This window comes from Bacillus rossius, chromosome 13, assembly GCF_032445375.1.
Source record: "Bacillus rossius redtenbacheri isolate Brsri chromosome 13, Brsri_v3, whole genome shotgun sequence".
Taxonomy (NCBI): domain Eukaryota; kingdom Metazoa; phylum Arthropoda; class Insecta; order Phasmatodea; family Bacillidae; genus Bacillus; species Bacillus rossius.
Window position 1 is genome coordinate 48,861,369 of NC_086340.1, and position 22,447 is coordinate 48,883,815.

At 46.4% G+C, this 22,447-nt stretch overlaps 1 protein-coding gene across 1 annotated transcript in view; it reads right to left on the minus strand.

Moving 5' to 3' along the window:
• Positions 1-22,447, minus strand: part of LOC134538555 (proton-coupled amino acid transporter-like protein pathetic) — a 163,846-nt gene that overhangs the window by 99,587 nt on the left and 41,812 nt on the right. Inside the window, exon 5 of the mRNA XM_063379977.1 lies at positions 7,978-8,253. Within this exon, the coding sequence (XP_063236047.1) occupies positions 7,978-8,253 (276 nt within the window). The remainder of the gene's footprint in view (positions 1-7,977; positions 8,254-22,447) is intronic.

Here is a 22,447-nt window from a genome sequence, read left to right on the forward strand (position 1 = left end):
ATCCTTAAAAATTACCTGACATTTTTAAACTACTGTTACACTTTATCACTTCACAAAACATTTCTTTTGTTTCACTAACTTACTAGTAGTAATGTTCAGTTTAACTTCATTTAAGTTCGCTGTAAATTCAGTTACTAGAAGTGGCCCAATTGTTTTGTTCGTGTTTGGGTCGTATTAAGTTAAGTTTGTAAATAATACAGTTCATAAAGAATAAAAAATATTTTTAATTAACATTCGTTATATTGTTTGCCATTATTTATATTCATAGAAATTTAGTTATATATATACATATATATATTGCCATCACCCGACCTCTGATTAAGGCCCGCGAGGTACCTAATGGGCGTTACGGGCTTCGTGGTCTTCCTCTGTGACCTCCGTTACCCGGCACCGGCCATGGCGCGGCCGGCCCCTCCTCAGCCGGCACGGTGTGGTGAGTGTCTCTGCGGGAGCTCACTCTCGGGGGCCTTCCCTCGCTGCGGGGTTGCAGCGGGACAGGACACCTCGAAGGGGACGTGTGGTGGGTCCGCCTCCAGTTCTCCGTCGGTGAGGTGTTCCTGCCCTTCCCGAGTGTTGTCCTCGGCGGTCTCCTATGGTCGCTCGAGACTACCGGGTGAGGGTGCGTCGGGAGGAGTGTCTGGCTCGTTAGCTGGGTTCCCGTGGTCGGGTTCGGTCAGGAGTGGTTCCCAGGTGTCGCTGCCACTCTCAGGTGGTCCCGGTGGATCTTTTGTATGCGGCGGCCGCCTAGGTCCAACATGTAGGACATCGTCCCTAGGCGCCGTGTTAAGGTATAGCGGCCCTCCCAGCGAGGGGCGAGTCCGGCGCAGTAGTTGCACGGTGCTGCCAACAGGGGGAACGCCCGGGTGTACACCCAGTCGCCGGCCTACAGTTGTGCCGGTGGTCGCGCTGTCTGCGGTGTTATGGTCTGGCTATAGTGCGATTGTCGCGCTCGGGCCGCATTGTGTTCTTGAGTGCGATGCTAGTCGCGCTCCTCCTGGTGCTCTCCCGGTTGTGGGGTACCGTGGGGTGCCAACTCGCCGGGTAGGGGCAGGTAACACCCTTGGAATATTTCCTCTGATGTCATCCCAGTGGCCACATTCACGCGCTGTCGGATGCATAACAGTGTATTGGCGACAAGGCGGTCCTACTTGGTGTGGTCCTCCCCTAGGCGCAGCCGCAGTTGGACCTTCAGCTCTTGGTTCCTGAGCTCGGTCGGGTAGGCCCTGGGGTGGTAGGAGGGTATGGTGTAATGGACAATGTGTGCCTCTTGGCACCACCCTCTCCACCGGGCTCAAAGGAACTGGCTTCCGTTATCCATCAGGACGGACTCCGGGTAGCCGAACCGAGCGAGGAACTCGCGCGTCAGGACGTCGATGATGGTAGCCGCCCGTGCGTTGCCACAGGGGTAGGCTTCAGTCCAGCGGGTGAACATGTCTGTCACGACCACTAGGAAGTGCTTACCCTGTGGTGAGTGGGGGTACGGCCCCATCACGTACAGCGCGAGCATCTGGAATGGCGCCGACGGCTGGCGAGGTAGCTATTGTTGTGTACCGTCTCCTCGGCGGGCCTTGCGGCACTGGCAGGTCTCACACACCCGGACGTAGACCCAGACGTTCCGGTTCACCCCCGGCCAGTGGTAGTACGGGCAGACGGCTCTCCAGATCATAGGTTCTCCACCTGTCTGTCTCCCCTGGTGATCTGCTCAGGACCCGGTCGTCTCGGAGCTGCCATGAGGGGTGGTCTCCTCCACGCACTTGCTCGCGGCGTCTATCGGCATCCCGTGATGGGCCGTGAGGACATTCCGCTCTAGGTCGGCTTCGGTGCTGGGCGGGCTTTCAGCCCCCTCTACGTTGATCGTGAAGCGATAGCAGGCAGGGAGCTCGTCGGCATTTGTGCTGGCGCGGGTGGGGGGGGGGGGACCGGATTTCGTCCCACTCCTCCTCGTCCAGCACCTCCCGACTGCAGTCTGGCTCGCGCGAGAGCAGGTCGGGGAGCTGATTTTCTGCGCCTGGCACATGCATGACCATGAAATCGAACGACTGCAGGAGCAGTGCCCAACGTATATCAGCTTCCCCTTCCTCCCCTGCATTGTGTGGAGCCAGGTGAGGCAGTGGTTGTCCATGCGGAGGGTGAAATGCCTGCCCTCCAGGTGTGGGCAATATTTCTTCACGGCCCACACCACCGCCAAGCACTTCTGCTCGTTGCTGTGGTACCTCTTCTCCACCGAGCCGAACTTCGTTCTGGCGCAGTCCACCACCTGCCATTTTCCTAGGTCGTCCACCTGGTACAGCACGGCTCCGGTGCCCAGGGCCCTTGCGTCTGCCTGGAGGACGAGTGGGCGCTTGTGGTCAAAGCGGGCCAGAGTGTGGCACCGCGTGAAGGTGTCTTTGACAGCCTCAAATACTGCCTGAGTGGGCGGGCCCCAGCGGTAGCGGACTTGGGGTGACAGCAGGTCCGTCAGGGGCGCAATTACCTGGGCGCGATGACTTGGGCGTGTAATTCCGGAGCCAGTTCAGCAACCTGATAAAGCACTGCAGCTGCTTCCGGGTGTGCGGGACTTCTGCCATCGCGATCTGCTGGAGGTGACCTAGTTGAGGTCGGTTCCCCTCCGCGTTGACCACGTGGCCCAGGAAATCGACCTCGGTGGCTCCGATATGGCATTTGGCAGTGTTGGCTGTCAGGTGGTTCGTGGCCGACCGCTCCATGACCAAGGCCAGATGGCGGCAGTGGTCGTCCCACCTCTCCGAGTACACGATGACATCGTCGAAGTACGCTAGGGCGAACTTCCCGAGGTAGCCCTCTAGCACTCGGGTCATCATGCACTGGAAGGTGGAAGGAGCGCACTTCAGGCCGAACAGCATGGTGCGAAACTGAAACCGCCACCCGTCTGGCACCGTGAACACTGTCTTCTCCCGGTCCCCTCATCGCATGGGCACCTGCCAGTAATCGGACTTTAGGTCTAAGGTGCTGAAGATCTGGCCCTTCCTAGGCTGGCTACGGTGGCCTCGATGCTAATCTGGGGGGGGGGGGGGGGGCGGGGCACTGACGGTCACGGCGTTTAATGGACGGAAGTCCACACAGAAACGGTAGGTCCCATACTTCTTGTTGGCCAGCACAATGCATGCATTGTACAGGCTGTGTGATGGCTCGATGACGCCGCTATGCAGCATCTCGTCCACCTGCTCCAGGATGGTCCGCTGCTCGCGGAACCTGTAGCCGCGAGGTGGGTCATCGGTCAGAGTGTGGATGCGGTGTTCGGTGACAGTGGTCTGTCTTAAGGGCCCGTCTACCGCCAACACCTCGGGTTGGGCAGCGAGGACCTTATTTACTTCAGCCTGGTAGGTGGGGGGGATGTCGTGGCGCAAGTCCACTAGGGTCAGTACCGTGTCCTGGTGGAGCGGCGTCTGTCCTAGGGCGTACACCACATATCTCTCCACCCGCACCAGGCTGGGGCGAGAAGGTCCCAGCTCCAGGACCACGTCTTGCTGGGCCAGCCAGGGGAATCCAAGAACCACCTCCTCGAACAAATCTTGCACCACTACTGCGGACACACAACTGTTCAGTTCCTGGGTACTCACCACGATCTCGGCTTGTCCGAGCATCCGCCCAATGTGCGTTGTGGTGGCCAGGCGCAGTCCGCCATTTCCCGGGCGCAACACGCCGACGGGCACGAACAAGGGGCACACGAACATGTCACTCGCTCCGGTGTCGATGAGCGCGGCTGCTGGTCATTCGTTAACCTCCACGGGGATGCGGAATAGGTTGTCCAGCGGGCGGCCCAGCAGTCCCAAGGTCGGGAGGGCGGCCACCTCACTGGGCATGGGGCTGAAGGATGGTGCAGGGGGAGGGTACATTAATCCCGGTCCCCCCGCGGGCTGTTTCCCGGCGCAGGCTTGCTGGTGCGCTGTGGCGAATGTGGTCTCGCAGGCGCCTACTATCGCGGCGGTGTGGCAGGTTGTGCTGCCCGGTATCCCAGCGGGCACTCACTGTGCCAGTGTCGTTCGCCACGCGGGCACCCCAAGCGACACAGGGGGACTTATTCCTGTGCTCCGGCGTCCTGCGGCGGCCGATCCGCTCTCCAATATGGCAGCATCTCAATGGCTCGTGGTCCTCTGGTTTGGTTGAGGGCGTGTCATGTGGTGCCGTGTTCTGCCGGGCTTCCAGTGGTCTGTCACTCCCTCACATGTTCGTGGCCTGGCCGCGCCTGCACACCCACTGGAAGTTATGCTCGGTATCCCGAGCTTCTTGCACGTACTCCGCTATGTCACCGGCGTGGCAGCGGCGCTGTAATGGCTGTAGTTTGTCCCTCACTAGGCCGGTGATGACGGGCAATGCCCTGGACATTTCGGTGCCGGGAAAGATGCGACGGAACAGTTGGAGCTTCGTGGCTATGAATGCCTCGACCGCCTCGCCGTCCTTCTGTAGTGTCCCGTAGAAGTGAGCGGAGCACTTGATAAGGGACGATCCTGTGTCGAATCTGTGGTTGAGTGTGTGGGCGAACTCACTCCATGGCATCGCGAATCGGCCCCACATGCTCCACCAGCTCCGAGCAGCCCCTCGCCGCTGCTCGCTGACCCGATCCGTCCACTCCGACGGGTGCGTGCGGCACCCGACTAGACGCGCCTCGCACAGTGCCAGGAATTTCCTTGGGGCTTCATGTGGGGCTCCGGCGAACTCCGGCAGAGTCCCTCTGCTGGGTGGCTGGACTCGTGCCAGGTCTTCCAGGGCAGGCCACATGCACTTGGCCTCTGTCGTCTCCGGCGCGTGCGTTGCGCGGTCGGCGTGCAAGCCCCAGTCGCAGGTGTGGGTGATCGGAGGGGCGGTGATAGCCGGGGTGGTGCAGACCAGCAATGGGTTGTGGTTCACCAGTGGTGTCCTCACTTGTGTCTGTGTTCCCGTGCTGTCGTGCCACGATTCCAGGAGCGCTTCAGTCTTGACTGTCGGCGAATTATTGTCCAGCGCGCATTTGCAAGTCTGTAGTAGATTTGTCTTTCCCGTCATCAGATCCCTGCCCTGTGGCCAGTAGCAGACTCCACATGTATTCGGCTTGAGCTTGTCTGCTATTGCATCGCGCGGGGTTTTGATGTGGATATCTGGTCCCGCTCGCGCACATGGCTTTGTTGACAAACTGCTACCAGTGGAGGAAGAAGGGAGAGGGAGTGTTGGCGCATGCGCTGATTCGTCCGCTGGCTGAGAGGCGCCCGGACAGCCGCACAAAAGGGAGGGCTGAGACTGGCCGCTGCGAAGGGGGGGTGCGGATAGCCGTGTGTAGAGGCGGCTGAGATCACCCAGACAGCCGCACAAAGCGGAGAGCGCGAGTATGTGATGAGGGGGTGGGGGTGGTTTCGCAGGCTAGGATGTTCGCTGAAGGACAGAAGGGGAGTGGTGGTCATGAAAGTGAATGTTGGCGGAGGGTTGACGCGGGCGGTGACGTGCTCTTCTGGGTGGTCCCTTTGTCGCTGCTCCTCTGCACGCCAAATTCCACAGCGCACGTCCAAAATGGCAGTCTTCTTTCCCAATGTCTGATCTTCGTGATTTTGGCCTTTGTCCGATCTTGAACCAATTTTTGTGATTTTGGTTCCATTAATTATGCCCAATGCAAGGGCGCCATTTGCCATCATCTGACCTCTGATTAAGGCCCCGGAGGTGCCTAACGGGCGCTACGGGCTTCGTGGTGCTGCTGATGTCTGGGGGGCGCCAGGCTAGTGCGATACTAGGCTGTTGATGGTGGGTCGTGGGTACTCTGCCCTCGCATGCCCCGCCAGGTACGCGGCTTGAAACCTATCCTGAGTTGCGGCGCTCGGCCGTGTGGAGGACGGAAGGGTGCAGAATGACGGTAGACGACACAGTTTGTATTAAAGGGTGTTTAATTCATGTACTTTCCGGTGGTATGCATGGGTACTTGGTATGCCCTACACATACACTATGTGGTACAAAGTCGCTACACAAACCACGCTAATGTGCTGTGCTGCATCTATGCCGTATTACATTTACACTTTAAAACAAAACACGACACTACAACAACCCGGTAGTCTCGCGGGAACGTGATTAATATGTGCTAGAGACGGCCAGCACCGAAAGTTAACGAGTCTGGGAGGGCTCGACGAGCGTGACCCTAATTTAGCTGTAACTTTTAGGTGACGTGGGAGCCGGCAGGCATATGCGCGGCGAATTAAATAAAAACACTGTGGCTGGAGTCGGCCAGTACCGTAAGTGGTGTGATCCGCGACGTGGTGCGGAATCACTAAAAGACGGTCGGGATAGGCCCAGCTCCACGGAATACACGCCGAGTCGATGTGAGCAGCAGCGAATTAGAAGGTTACATAATTACATTACTTACAGAAGGAGCGGTCGGTGAGCACAAAGGTGAAGGCTGCTCACGGACGAACATGTCTTGACCTGGCGCTGAGTGGTTGGAGACTGCCGAACATGGCCGCCTCGCAAGGGGGGGGGGGGAAATCTCCCTTCCCTTGTGAGACGGGGCCAAAAACTTATATTATATTAATTGGTTGAATTTTAACACAAAAACACATTCCAGGAAACTTAATTAAAATCTAGCACCTGGTAATTGAGTGCTTAAGGCTTAACAGCTGTTTTGTATTATTTAATGATTTGAAATGTCGCACCAAGTTGGCGACTGTCAATATAGTGACAAATTGTCTCAGTGTAAATTGTTTAGGTTGGATTTCTCCTAACCTGACTTGATCAGGTTCACGGGCACTGTAATTAAGGCCAGTGGCCGTGGCGACTGGTAATTAGGTTCGTTGCCCACTCCGTGCGTGCGGTGCTCGCACGGATTACCTACGATGCACTTGCTTAATGCTTATGAATAATTACTATTGTTATAGTGTCTAATTTTTGACTGTTTTATGAAGTCGAGTCCCCGGGGTTTTGGTCTCCTGAAGTTTATTCGAGTTTATTGAGGTCACACCCGTGGCGCTCGTTTGACTAATTCGGGCTGGGCTAGGGGCGCGCTCCGAAATGGGATCCGGTACCAGCGGTGCGGAGCACGGGCTTAGAAGCCATGGTCGGTACGTTGTCAATATATATATTTCATTTTTTTTATTAATTGTTTAAAATAAAAAATTTGAATGTAAATAAAGCAGTACCAGGGGTATCGATCCCGAGCAGACAGATTGTCAGGCTTTGCACTTTACCACTATGCTACACCTCTGACTTGATAATACTTCAAAACATATTCCTGAAACATCTCTTCAATAAATAACAAATTCGGAATAATTGTAAGGCTTTGGTTCAGATGAGGCATTTATCTAGCACCGAAACCAATGAAAATATAGGAATCTGGGAAAAAATTTCAATTATTGAGACCGAATTCGGAATAATATAATATTAATACGAAACTCTATTTAATACAATATTAATTATGGGTTTTAACTACTGCTAGCGCTATTAGTTCACAGGTAAACTCGTGCTTTACAACCTGACGAGACACGCTAATGCAAAGGATAGGAAGAAGCCAGACGTATCTATATGACCGGTGCTAAAGGTGAAAAAATATCCTGTGTGCTTCTATGGTGGAAAGGGTCTCTTTTTCAGGAAAGAAAATAGTTATGGTGATATTAGTATGCATTGTTTTTAAAAACCATTTGAAACATTAGTGGGCTATTCTTTTCATCTTCTTTTCATAAAAACCTATGAAAATCGATGGTACAAATATTTATTTATAGAGAAATTTACTCATGTACTTGCTAAAACAAATTTTTTAAGCATACATAAAGCTAAAACATCGACAGTAAAATAAATATATATATAAATTTTTACCACATTTAGCACAGTTCAGAAATTTAATTAATATTAAAACACCCATTAAATTACACCATCCTAACATTATCATTGTATTAGCTTCATCTTGAAACACGTATGTGTAATAATGTATGCAATAATCCAACTAACTGTTTATTGCAAAGTAATTGAATAAATTTTTGTATGAGCCACAGCCATCCCCCAGAAACTTACCACTCCAATCGCCTGAACCGCAAAAATTGTGATGCCCAGATAAACTGGCATGCCAGTGATGGGTAGAAATTGGTATCTCTCCGAGATAGGAGGGATGTTGGTGACCAAATAGTAACCCGTGATGAGCAGCGCCACTCCCATGAAGACGTTGGCGACTAGAGACACTGGAGCCAGTAGCTTGAGATTCGGGATCCCGCAGAGGATCACCAGAGGGATGAACAGAGCCGCAATGTACACTCGGGGATCCATTTCCGCCTTGCTGTAGTGCTCGATCACCTGCCGATAGCCAACACAGTGACAGTAATTATGGTTCTTTATTTACAGAAATAAGCCATCTCGGTTTCAACAGTTTTTAGGCAAACTAATATTTTCTGTTGATTAGTTTTAAAAAATTGGCTTTGTTAAAGCATTGTGTATATTTAAATTTAATGCACGAAGAATAGTGTTTCTTGTAAGGGCTATACACCACAAAACAGAAAAGGGGGGGGGGGACGATATTTCGGTATTGAACCTTTTACATTGTGCCAAAAACTAATATATAATTACGAAAGAAATAATTTACTTAATATAAATTTTTGAAAAATAGTTTGTGAGGATTAGTTACAAATTTTCCCTAACTGCTTAATCTTGATCCCTCTTTTACTTTATTTTATCTTAAGAAAAAGGGTAGCTTTAACCCAACCCATTGACACACAGGACTAGCCACTGTTTTCTCGTAAATACAATGGTGCTTATTTAGTATTGAACTCATTTTAAGAAATTATAGCTGTGATAATTCTGTGAAAATATCTTAATGTGAGATATTTGTCTGAACAAAGACAAATATAGAAACCAATATGGTATCCTTCTGTTTCCAACTATCCTCTCCTCAGTGGGACATCTGGGATTTGCACCATGAACAGGAACTCGTCGTAAGAAGCAAAATGAACTAATTAATTAGGGCTTAACACCTCGTTGACATCAAGATTACTGGTGACGATATGATTGGTCAGGGGCAAGGGCCCTTATTCTTGATGCTGTCGGAATAATTCCTCTAGAGGCATTACTTCAATCCTAATTGATAAATTCTATCCTTGAACACTATCGGAATGATGTCACAAATGGTTGGGATTTCTCAGCTACCTCATTTGGTGGCTGAATAATTTATTCTGTACAGATTTGAGAGCTAATTGTTCTTCGGAACTTAAAATTGTTGAGATTGGATTCTCCATTGTGGTTCTGAAATACTTAAATATAATAGCGATAATTAGTTTGCTTGTTGTTTACTCTGTTTAAATACTGTAAAGTAGTGTGGATAGTTGGTTGTGTTAGGCCAGTGACATAAATTATTCACTTCCTTATATTATGTTATGTATATTCAGATAAAAATTCGCGAATCGATAATAAATTTAGACCTATCGCAGATTGGTTAGTTAAATTTGTTTGAAATTTAAATTCGTTTTTCACACTAAATATGGCAAAATTTAGTATTTATTGCATCAGAACTTGTATTATGCTTATATAGCCCATGCTTATATATTTGTAATAAAGAAGAACTATTCTGAGATTGAAGTGCACTTCAAATAAGATCAGTTATATATGAATTTCGCTTGATAAAACTTAATTGTTAAAATAAAAAAAAATTTCCCTCCCTATCACACAAACCAATTCTACATTCCTGCCATACAGGTATATACAAACTGATTATATCCTTAAAAACAACATACATATATTAAATAAAACCCACACAATTATTTATAAATAAACAATAGGACAGGAAAGGATATTTCTTGAAAGATATTGACAAAGCTCTGTCTGCATCCCTGTGGAGATTATGAGTCCGTAAGGAAATAAGTGGGTCCCGGGTTAAGTCTGGCCATGTGACCAGAGACAGAGGCGTGCTGACTGAAGGACTCACTGGGTTGTTCAGGATACCATATTAAATGAAAATAAGTATACACGGATAACTTATAGTGGTTTATTAATACTGGCACGAGGTACACAGTGCTATCATACTCCTGACCGTTTCTGGTATCGGATCGACGTCTCTGTACTAACGTGGCCCCTCCCAGTGGCGGCACTGATTAGATTGCTAGTGAAGGTCTCTTCCAAAGAGTGACGTGGCGAACATTTTCTTGTGAAACTAAGTCCCCGCAGTTAAAACTAAAGCACATACTTGTAACCCTAACACTTTACTTAAGACGTAGATGCTTGCATGCTGACTGTGCACGTGATGTGCGGCAATATACTGCCGTGGTGGACGTTTCTGCGTTGAACAAAGCCTCTGAAGCTAATACTAAGTAAATACATACGACAATGACACTTTACTCAAGGTTTAGATGTCGTCGTGCTGACTGTGCACGTATGCAGTACTATACCGACATGGCAGATGTCTCCACTACATGCCCGATTGTGCACCAAGGTGCTGATTCTGCATTGTGTGGAGGCGTTTGAACCAACAAACACAGCACAAAATTTATTTTTTTCCTCCTCTAGTACACAAAAAAATAATTTTGTGCTAAATAAGCATAAACTATAAATTAATTTTTTTTCTTGTGATATAAGTGTTTTAAATACTAAAACACATTAGCCTGTAAAATTTTTCGTGAATACTTATGTTATAGTAGGCATACTTATTTCCACAATAAATTAGGTTGACATCCGCACTTCAGATGCTTTGTGAAAAGGAATGTGGCATAGGTTATTAACTTGGAGACTAGGGCAGCAGTTTTATTGGAAGATATTCCATCATGACAACTTCCTCTACCACAGAGAATAGTGATGAAGGGAGGAAGGGGAAAATACGCATACTTCAGTGGTCAATATCCCATTCCTGATTGTGATTGGCCTTCTACTAGTGATATCAACACTAAAAGCAACAATGTCACGTCTCAAGAAAGACTCTTTGTTAACCTGTCAATGTTGATCCCAGTGTTTTATATAGTAGTTTCTAGAAAATAGACATTTATATGAACTGTCTAGTGAAATGAAACATTCGGATCATTCCTTGAGAGGAATTCCAATAACATCAAGGAGCATTACATTGACAGAATGCACTATTTGGGTGGGCGGAAGGAGGGAGGACAGGAGTTCCTTGAATAACACATTGGCTTATGTCAAAGCCCACTATGTCCTCCCTGTCCCACTTTCAGAAAATAATTATTCCAGGTTTAACTCCACTGGAAATCGAACCACGGGTCTTTTGGGTTGAAGGGAGGAGTGTGAGTGTGATGCGAATATTTAAAAACCATGTCCCCATCCCGGAAGCAAAAAAAGTAGATGATCTTATTGTATGTATAAGCAGGGCCATGCGGGGGGCAAGGAGAAAAATCTTTAGGGCTCGAGCATAAGAGAGTTATGTTTCGATTTTTTTTAATGTGTGTTTACACTGCTAGTAGGACCAAAATTGCATGTATAGCTATTGGAAACCTTACAAGTTATGCATTATGCGAAGATCAGATTTACAGTTATGCCGTGAAAATATTCAATTTATATATTTATTCATTTCATTTTTAATTTCGAAGGGTTTCTAAAGTTGTACATTAACTAAAGGGGAGGGTGCCCAATAAAATTATTTGTCACTGGGCCCTTGGTTTCTCTCGATGCAACTGTGTATATCTTTTTAGGAAAAAAATGGGGGAAGAGGCTACAGTTTCAACTTTAAACACAGCTGTCATCAACTTTTCTGACACTTTTGTCAGTGACTCAGAAAACTTAAATGTTTTGACTTATTTTAGTTTGTTACATTTAAACCTTAATAGAATATTTTCATACTGTTTATTAATAACTCGGTTTACTAATTTGCAAATGCTGTAATATTCAGTGTTAACAATTATAAGTTTATATAAGGGAAAATTAACTCACGTAATGTAAACTGTATTGAGAGTAATTGAAAATGGGGGGTTGCAACCACCATCTTTGATTGGGTTAGGACAGTACTGCCTTATCAGACTTCCCCCCTTTTATATGCACCAACTCGACTGACCACCAGAGTATTAAAACGATCAATGGAATTAAACAATTTCATACTCAGCAGACATTGCCAGTCCAGAACATAGGTAAATTAACTATCTCCACAAATAACGGCAATGTAAATCTTGGTGGTGGGGCTTGTACGATAAATGAGACCGCATTCGCTTTTCTACTGTCAACATATGAAATCAGTGACAAGCATTCCTTTACATTCAGGAGAGGGAGCATGGAGTTATAAACTAATTTTTCTGGTAGGTCTGATACAATTATGGTATGCTGTACCGGAATTATAGTACACACATTGACAAACGATATTACACCGAAAGGGCTAGGGAGAGAATGGTTTAAGAGAGAATTAAGGGTTTGTTCACCAGGGACCATCTGCTGTTGATGGCCATTTCATATCATGTCTTTGCCACCGTTTTGATTCCACTGTTTGCTGCTATGCAGCATTAGTGTCGATAACATGTGTCGACCATTTTGGATGGAATCACAGATAGTTCTAGATTTCTCTGTTTAGAAGCATTAGGCCGAAATTACAATAGTCCATTGCCTCTGTCTGTCCGTCATCCGTCCATCGATCTAATCATAGGCGTGCGCAGGACTTCAGTAGTGGTGGTGCCATATTACACAACAGCCCTATCATTCACGGACCCGAGCATAAAGCGGGGGGTGGGGGGGTCCTCCCCCGGAAAAATTTGGATTTGAAAGCGCAAAATGGTGCTATTTAAGGTGTTTCCGAACAAAAACATTAAATACACAGATGTAAAAATTTTAACATTTTTTATGACAAATTATGGCTTTGAACGTTATAATCGCCAGGAAAACTACTAAACTATTTACAGTTTTAAGCTTTGTTGAGCCATAAAGTAAATTGCACAAATTGTTTGCACGGAATTCATGCTTGTGGCTTTGAAAAACCGTACTTACATGTTTTCTGAAGACGCGAAATAAATGCTAGAAAAAAACATTCTCAAATGTTAAGTTTTAAAATAAAAAAATCAAGGGAGTTTTTGTAACATACCTCAAATATGTAAAATATTAAAATAATAAAAATACACAAATAAGAGTGGGCAAAAGTTTTAACTTTTGGAATACAACAAAAATGTTTTGTCGGCGACTGTAAATAAGTCATCGAGTAATCCTTTTCGGGATTGGCCTTTTTAATTTTAATCACCCATTTATACATCATACAGACAGAGATATACAGCAATTAACGAACCATAAAAACTGTCAACTAGTTAAAATAAAATGATAATTAATTAATGAGTGATCAACGTAACAAACACAGGCTGTACTCGTGTAGCCTACTCATTATAACAGTAAACTGATGAGTAAACAGTAAAAGTAAACACTACACAGTAGTGCTACCTGGCGGACGGCGGCTATTATTCCGTGCGCCTGCCGAGTGGAGTGAACAGTGGACACCGAGCGCGCATTCTATGTAATTCGAGGAGAACTAAGAGAAGTATTTACATTTCAGAAGTTTCGTAGCCGCGGCCCGCGTGTACAACACAAGTAATTGCACCGTGCTTGTTTCCGTGTGTAAAGTTGGTTCGATTGATAATTGATATAGGTACTGATAGTGTTATGAGCACATATCTGTAACTCTACACGATTGGAAAACATATTTTTTTTTGGAAATAATGCGGTTTTTTGTAAGTATGTATTATTTCTGCTTGTAAAAAATAAAATAACGTTAACCCTAATGGTGGTGCCAAGGCACCTGTGGCACCTACCGTGCGCACGCCTATGGATCTAATGACCTGTTGCCATTCGGAGGGCTCGAAAATTTTCATCCATCGGCCCATCCAAAGTTTGGCAAACTCATACTTTTGATGGACGGATGGGTGGATTATAACTATGGTTTTAGCTGCAACAGGCAATAATTATTACCAGAATTCAGGCCTATGGTGTTTGTATTCGGTCATTCAGATGTTTTGTATAGTAACATTGTAGTTTTTAAAATCATTTCCAAACAATTCACTCACGAGTAGGAATTTTTCCGAAGATACGCTAATACAAAACATACAAAAGCACGACGTAAATCATAAAACAACATCGAAATAATTTTCTGAGAGAAAACCCCTTATTTTTGGTAGCAATTACTTGGAAAAATATTTTGACCGACAGACGAAGTCATGTCGTAAATCGGTTGGTTAGATGTGTGGCTTTGACGGTAGAAAAAGTGACGGTTTTAAAAGCCAATGTCCTAACCACATGAACAAATGCATAAATGAAAAGCGAGGAATGAGATAAGGTCTATAAAATTTTACAGAATATCATAGGGATTTTATTCAAAGTATTTTAAGCTACTAAAAAACCAAATCGAATAATAAATATTTTTGTTTATAGGTACCTTATTTCTTTCTTAACGACTTAATAGTGCATTTATTCTCATGGATAGAATGTTTGATTTTGGACCTCGAAGTGATTATGGTTTAATTCCGAGCCACCCCTCTCTGGATTTTTATAAGAGTCAATACCCTTAGTACGGTTTGGAGGCTATACTTCTAAGTCTGTGTCCGGTTTCAAATACACAATAATTGTGTACTTGTGACATTGTGAACTTCATTCACCTTTGTGGTGTACTTTGAGGGAAAAAACCAGATGGATTCTATGTTTGACCTCTTCAAACATTATTAGCCAGCAAACAGTATGTTTTAGGGTTTGTATTCAACAAAAAAGTTATTGGAAAAACTATACTTAGCTGGAATTAATAATTTTTAACACTTTATTAGTATCACGCGAATTTACATAAGTTTGGTTTATGATTCGACATTCCTTTAATAGATAACGATTAGTATAAATTTTTACGAGTAATATGGGGAGGAAACTGTGTTCGTGAAGGAGATCCCTTTTAATTAGTACAGGTTTATTTGTTACTAATGCCTACACTATAAATTTAATTACTTCTTTCAAGATCACTGTCCACAACAATTAGTCATACACTGATCATTTATTTAAACACTATCACTTTCCCGTGGAGCTTGTCTTGAAAGTGGCTCGTTCTCTGTCCGCCTCTTTCTGCTTCTTCCACAGACGCACCAATGCCACACAGCAGCACAGTCCTGAACCATCGCTCGTCTCACCCGATTGGTTCGCCAGGCCTTCACTCGCAGGTATCGCCTCCCGATAGGTCCGGTTCTCTCAACCAAGGGCCACTTGCCCTCTTTACATCTCGCTGATCACATGGGTACTGCCAGTATCACTCCCAGAGTGAGAATCTCTCTCCACTACTCCGCTCTTCGCTCTACGCTCCTCGATCTTCCACGCCGCACCGCAATACTGTCCCAGACTGTCGCTTCTGTCGTTCCGACTCCTACCGAAGAGGCTCTCGAGACTCTCTCGCAGGTCACCCTCGCTGGTATCGCTACCAAAGATACTCGTCGTCGGTAGCCAGGTCTCCAGCCATCGAACATTCGCTCTGATACTGCCGCGCGGTTATCGCTGGTGTTACTCACCGGTGGGTAGAAAAACTCTCCACTCCACTCTATTCTTCTTTCTCTGGGAGGCAGGGATCTTTTATACAGGTGATGGCCAGGCGTGGAAGCGCCCAGAAGCCATGTGTAAGCAACCCTGGTCGGGCGTGGAAACACCCAGATGCCTGTTTTATGTCACGAGTGCCCCTGACCTGATGGTGCAGGCCTCACCTATTCCTCGAGGTGACGACCCCAGAATTCTCCAGATGTCAACATCCAGGCCATCGTGGATCTCTGGTAACTGGCGAGACCGTGTTCCCTGACTAGTGTACAGTGGCGTCTCGTCAGGGCAAGCAAGGCAAGCAGTGCTTGCCCAGGCAGTTTCCAGACATTGTATTTTTTAAATAAATATTTTATTCAGAATAGTATTTTACTTTGGCTCGTGCAGTTGGGTGTATGTATTTTTTACACTATCTTCTTGGGACCCAATACTGTGTGCTGTGCGCTATAAAAAAAGAACTCGTTGACACAAAATCATGCTATTTTAGAAGCGTTGCTAGGTTTAGAAGCGCTGGTAGGATCGCTTTCAGCAGGAAGGCTGCCGCAGTAGTTTCCTTTCGGAAGGGGGGTGGCATGGTACAAAGGTTCAGGGAGGGGATTGGCTGGAAAAATACGCGGTAGAAGCTACGAAGGTAACGCTTTCTTGCCGAACTGGAGCGAACATGGCCGAAGCAGACGGTGGAATTTTTCCGCCGACTGCTTCGGCTATGTCCGGTACAGTTCGGCACGGCAGGTGGCGATGTCGCGTTTCAGTCGGCGGTCGTCTCTCGGGGCGCGCGCATCTCTCCCGCGGGCTGTTGGCTGGCAGTGCATGGGGGATTTGTGGGCGTACGATGATACTACACTCCCACTTAGTATATAAGTAATGTAGAGTAGGTATTTTACTATCAGAATAATTTAAGTCAATCATTATTTTTCAAAAATAATGTATTTAAAAAAATGTCAATTTTTCTACCTGTGGAATAGTCAATGTTCAGTTAAGAAAACTACTTAAATAGCACCATTTTGTACCTTGAAATCCACATTTTCCCGGCGGAGGGCCCCCCGACCCCCCCCCCCCCAACCTCATCATGTTTTGGTGTGAACGGAGTTATTGCTTCCCCTCATGTAAACCTCACGCCTCGCCACTGCTAGTGTAGGGAGCAGGGAAAGGCTGTGATTGACAGGCTGCTTATGGGCAGATGAAACACACCTCTCGTTGGGGGGCGAGAAGGTCATGGCCTCACAGATTACACCTGCGGCAACCATCAGCCAGAATCATTAATTTTTGTGGAAACTTCGTAAGAAATATATACTGCTTTGAAATTATTAATGTCCGTTATTTATTATGTGAAATGCTCTGCCTGTTCTCCCCAGTGACAGGTGCTTATTTGTGGGTTCAAGTGCCATGCAAAGGCTAGCTAACGCACTGACTCTCAAGGGATGGGTGTGGGCCACTTGGCTGGGAGACAGGAGACTAAAAAACTGAATAAGGGATTGCTCCCCCTTTTGGTTTGTTAACCTAGCCCTCTTAGCATGAGCTGGAGACAGAGGAACTTAGTTTGTAATATGTTTGTTTTACTGCACACAGCAACTGTGTACACAGTGCTATCCACGAAACTTGCTTTTCGTGTGCGAATGCCGAAGCATGTTCCACCACAGTGTCTTTAAGCAGTACGAGTCTCACCCTGAAAGTGGCGTAAGCGATGGAGATGGGAGACTGTAACAAAAGTTCGCACCAATAGACAACAAGAATGGGGCTCAAAGGATGTGACCCACAATAAAAGCACACATACATTGTACCCAACAGTGGGGACATGAAAGACTATCCATTCACATAAGAAACTCGTTGCATATGAACATGCAGTGGGGCATGCATCATTTACATTGAGAGTATTGGTTACATATTATGCTTGGGCAGATGGCCCCTGAAAGTCTGTAAACCTGCAGCCCCAAGTTAAAACCTAATTAAAAATGATAGTTCACATGCTGAGCCCGGAGGTAGCCCAATTCGGGCGACGTTCAAAAACTGCGGTAGGCCCAGGAAGCCGAAAAGAGGTTCATGAGACATAGCACCTGAAGTACAAGATCCCTTAGTACCGGCGTGCAGGGATTACATAAATTTAATTATGCTAAGCGGCTGACTGTCTGAACCAAGCCAAATGGAGACTAGCCACGAAGCGAATAAAATGGTTCTGGGTGACTTATGGCTATTGCAGTTCTGATGGAAGGTTATGAAAGGATGATGAAGGCGCCTGGATGAATCTGGCCTCTGCACTAAGAAAGCGACGACTGAGTTGACCCCACATTTTGCAGGGTCAGAAGCGCACAGTGGATTATAAAATATTCGATTTATGAAACATAATAACACTACAAAATCCATTATTACTACATTAAATAATTACTTAAATTTTCAAATTGCAGATTAATACACCACATTACCGGGGAGGAACATGAAAATGTCACGTGATAGTGTAGGCGGCTATAACTATATCGTATGCTGGGCTATTCTGTCTGCTGCACTTCACACGTTCGTCGAAGGAACAGCGACAGGCAATAACAGCCTAGGCGACCAGAGGAGTACTAAAGTCGATTTCAAATGCCCCCTTCTCTGAGGCCAATTTCCCTCTTGATGCCTCTGTCACACGTACTGCATGATGAAGCATTCGGGCATCTGAGTATCCCTAATGTAACATACTTTCGTTCTCCTTTTATAAATATAAACAAAGTCATCTTATATGCAACCAAATCGGAGAGGCTTGGAAACGTGCTCAGCAGAACAGTTACTTATCCAGAGGAGGAGATCTGAAGGAGCACATAAATTTAGTATACACACTGCTCAAGTTGAGTGTAAGTGTGGATCGGCAAAGGCAAACTCAAAAAAACACTGGATATCTGGTTCTAATTTACTGGCTAGTATCGTTGTCACTATTATCAAGCATACAAAGATATATCAGATAAATAAAATTAACAGGTTACTTTTAGTTATGGTTAGAATTAGGCAATCACCATTTATGGATGCTAAATATGTAACAGCCGACAATTCATTTTTACAGAACACAATTATAATTTTATCAATTTTACATAATAATTTTTCTCAGGCCGGCCCGTTAGTTGTGTAAATACATTAAGCAATTTTACATGATACTAAATTAAGTCAAGCCTATTACTGTATAATATTACCAAAATATATTTGTCTATTTTTCTAATTTCTCAAGATCCTAAAAGGTCCATTATGAAAGGTCTTCACTCTGTGGCAATCTGTTGATTATTTGCTTTTTTTTTAAAGAATATAGAGATAATAAATTTTACATTTCAAATTTATTGTCTACTCATCCTGCCAACCAGTACACGACGGAAGCACCGGGGATGGCACAGGCTGAGAGTAAGGGTAGGTCCGAAAACTGGTCCTCGGGCTGGAGAACAACGATTCCCGCTCGTGACATGGAATCCATTGCGAAACAGAAGGTCAAACAGTGGTAGGAAAAGGAAAAATAATTAAATCGGAAGGATCAGAGGTTAATTATAAGGCCAAAAGTGGGGCTAGTGAAATCTTAGTGATAGAGAGGGAGAGAACACTTACCACAAAAGTGGGTACAATCCAGAAGATTTATTCCATGGATGGGGATCGGAGCACCGCGGGAGCCGATCCAAAACACACTACCACACGCGACATGGTGATGGCTTTCAATACTACTAAAGATTGGAAAGTAAGTTGGGATAACTCCCTTACTTTAGGTAACTACATATTTCCGAGTCGATGGGTCGCGGAACTTCGTCGCGGTAGAAGACGATCAGTAGTCGCGGCGGTCGTTTAGCCGAGGCTCGTCGATAACAATTGTCACAAGTACCCAAAAGATCTGCCCCCTCAGTGTGTCGTGACCAGAAGGGATGGGAGGGAACCAAAATAGGCGGAGCTAGTAGGACTTACGGGAGAGAGTAACGCTTTATGATTGGTCAGTTGTACAGCCTAGGTAGGTCCTGCAAGAAAATAAAACAAAGCACGGATGCGCGACTTTCTTCGCGAAGCTGCCACTGGCTCGCGCCACTAGGCAGGTGCTCTAAGATAGTAGCCCAGCATACAGGACTCCAGGAGGTGTCGCCGCCTGGTGAGGAAACCCAGGAGTTACCTATTATAGTTATAAACATTGCCAAGAGATGGCGCATAGCTTCAGTTAAAGGCATAGACTACAGAGGGGAAGGAGGGATGTTCAGAGGTTCTTGGGCAGAGCCAATGGTTCCTGTAGACTCAGCATGAAACTGAAAAGGGGTGGGGGGGTTGAGCGAGGAGAACTGCGTGCACTTGCAAAGACAGCGCGATATGTTATCCCATGAGCATGACACTACGTGGGACAAACAAGACATGAGAACTGATTAGGGATGCAGGGCACCAGCGAAATACTAGCGGGAGACATGACTGCAGGCGCTGAAGAGGCACTGACAAGCCTATCTCGTACGTGACTCGAAGCGAGAGCTACGTGAAGCTGACAGCGATGGGAGCGAGTCCTGCTTTGGAACTCCCAGCCCTGATGTAATGGCAATGCACTAGCTGTCCGGACCGACCAGAAATATGAAAGAGGACCATGAGTTAGGTTAATTAATAAAGACATTTGAGCCTATGGATGGCCTACAAAATTAACTGGTAGAAAGTCAAAGGCCAAATGGTGCCGAGACAAATGCTGGTTTTCGGCTCACTAACCATGGTGCTTGAGATGCGAGTAGGGACCATATTTTAGTAAGATTCCCAGCCGCTGGTAGTACTCAATATGGGTAGGGACCCTACGACGGGTTGCCTCGGGGACTTCAGGTTGGCTCTGCTCAATGTCGCCGTGCACTGGCTGTGCCCTGTTGACAACTCCCTCCTCAACTTTGAGAAATATGGTTACTCCATCCTGGTCTTTGAGATAACCAGGTTGTTTGTTTGGGTGGTGGGTTCTGCATATTTTGAGTGTTTCCTCCACAGTTTCCTTTGGGGAACACCACTGTTAGCTTCATATCTCAGGCCAGTAAGCTGAGATCATCAACAAGTGGGGCTGGTGGGATTTAGGTCCCTTGACCTGAAGTGTGACACTCGAATCGTCCTGACAATCGGAGCAACCTCCCCGGGGCCTGAGTGTGTGTTCCCTGGGGTATAGCTAATCCATTAACTGCCCCAGGTTGCGCATGGTTGTGCAGGTCCATTCTGTTGAGCTTGATATATAGGAAGTGTCATTGGTCGGGTCTCTGTCTGAAGTTTCAAGGGGTTCATCAGAGGCACAGTCTCTCTGGAAATTTCTATCCACTGCTAGTTCGGTTTTAGGAGAAGTAGCCTCATCGGTTCGTCTCGTGAGTCGTGCTTCCGCTGTGTAGTACTCGGAAGCCACAGGATTCAAACCTTTTTTGTGGTTTTCCCTGACGATGACACTCGGGACTTGTTCGGCTCCCGATAAGTCGGTCGTGCCATGCTGATTTGTCTCTGGTCATGCACAAGTGGGAGTTACTACTGGGGTAGACCCGGAGAATTCGGAGTTAGTACCTGTGTGGCTGCCTCTCTGAAATGTTGTGGTGTCTGTGGGTTCTTATGTGTTCGGCAGGTTTCGGTCGGGAATTGGGTGATCTCCCATTGGCGCCACGAGAGGCAGCCCAGGTTGTGTCGGGTCGCGGTGAACTTTGGTTGTTTTGCCATTATCAATCATAATACCACCCTCCGAGAGTTGGACCATTTGGGCGTTAGGCCCGCACAGAATTTTCGCCCCCAGCAGATAGGTGGTGAAGCTTAACATGGACCAGTTGACCAGGGATGAGTTGGATGGGTAAAGTTGTAGGATTGGGGTGTTCGATGAGCTTGGAAATTGTCTTGTAGTTGCCGAGACTCAGCACTCTGGGTCTCTATCGAGACCGGGTCCTCAGTTCTAATGGTTTTCAATTCACCTGGCAGAGCTAGGTTACGGCCCTGCACCAGTTTGGCCGGGGAGCAGTCTGTGACCACATTGGTTTGGTGGGAGATATAATACTGAAGAGTGGGGAGGTGGATGTCCCACTTTGTGTGATCCTCATCTTGGCAGATCTGTAGCTGGGTCATGAAGTATATCTCTGTAGGATTTGCCCATGAGTGCTAGTTGGGAGTGGTGTTGTGTTTGAATCCTTGCTGCCTTCATGATGCCTGCCAGTGATACCCCAGGAACTGCACGGCATCATCAGTCAGAGTACTCAGTGAAAACCATATCACAGGAACACTTCCCTGTCCAACAGGGCAGCTACCCTTACTGCCTTGATGTTCGCTACTACATATACCTCTGTCCATCGTGTAAATCAATGTGTGATTGCCATAATGAATAGCTTTCCCCTGGTGATACGAGGGTACAGGCCCATGATGTCGAGCGTTATGGTGTGAATTGGTTTGTCTGGTTGCCTGGGCACCTTCTGTTCCACTTAATCAAGCCTGCATGCCTTATGCTGTTGGCAGCGTTGGCGCTTCCACTCGTAATGTTTGACCTCTGCAATAACACATGGCCAGTGAAAGGCCCTGTGGACATCACACACTCCGGGGTGGCCAGCAAATTTTGAGCGTTCAGGAAATGCAGTATGGCAGGTTGTGACCATAGGCGGCATGGCCACTTGATTTTATATTTATTTTAAGTAATTTTGAATTATGGCTGTTACGTAATTTTAGTTTTAATATTTGCCCCTTTCCTTTTTTTTAAAAGAAAGTATTGATTTATTATTAGTTTTGTAAATCTTATTTTTAAATATGTTTTTATATTGTTATTTTTTACGTTAATGGTTTAGTTTCTTAATATTTAATAATAACGCTTTGGACTTTTATTAAAAATACTGTGTGCGACGCTCCCCCGCTGTGAGCATGCAAATGGACTGTTCCAAGACTATAAGGTGGTGGGGGAAATACATCAAGGGGAGAGAGATTGAGCTGTGCGTGAGTCGTCAGCTGATCGCCGGGTGACGCGTATGCGCTTCGGGCGTAACGAGCGCGATGATGGCTTGTGGTATTGGGCCGGCGCGGACTCGCGAATACTTTTTAAATAAAATCAGCTGACGTGTATAGAGCATTGGGAAATACT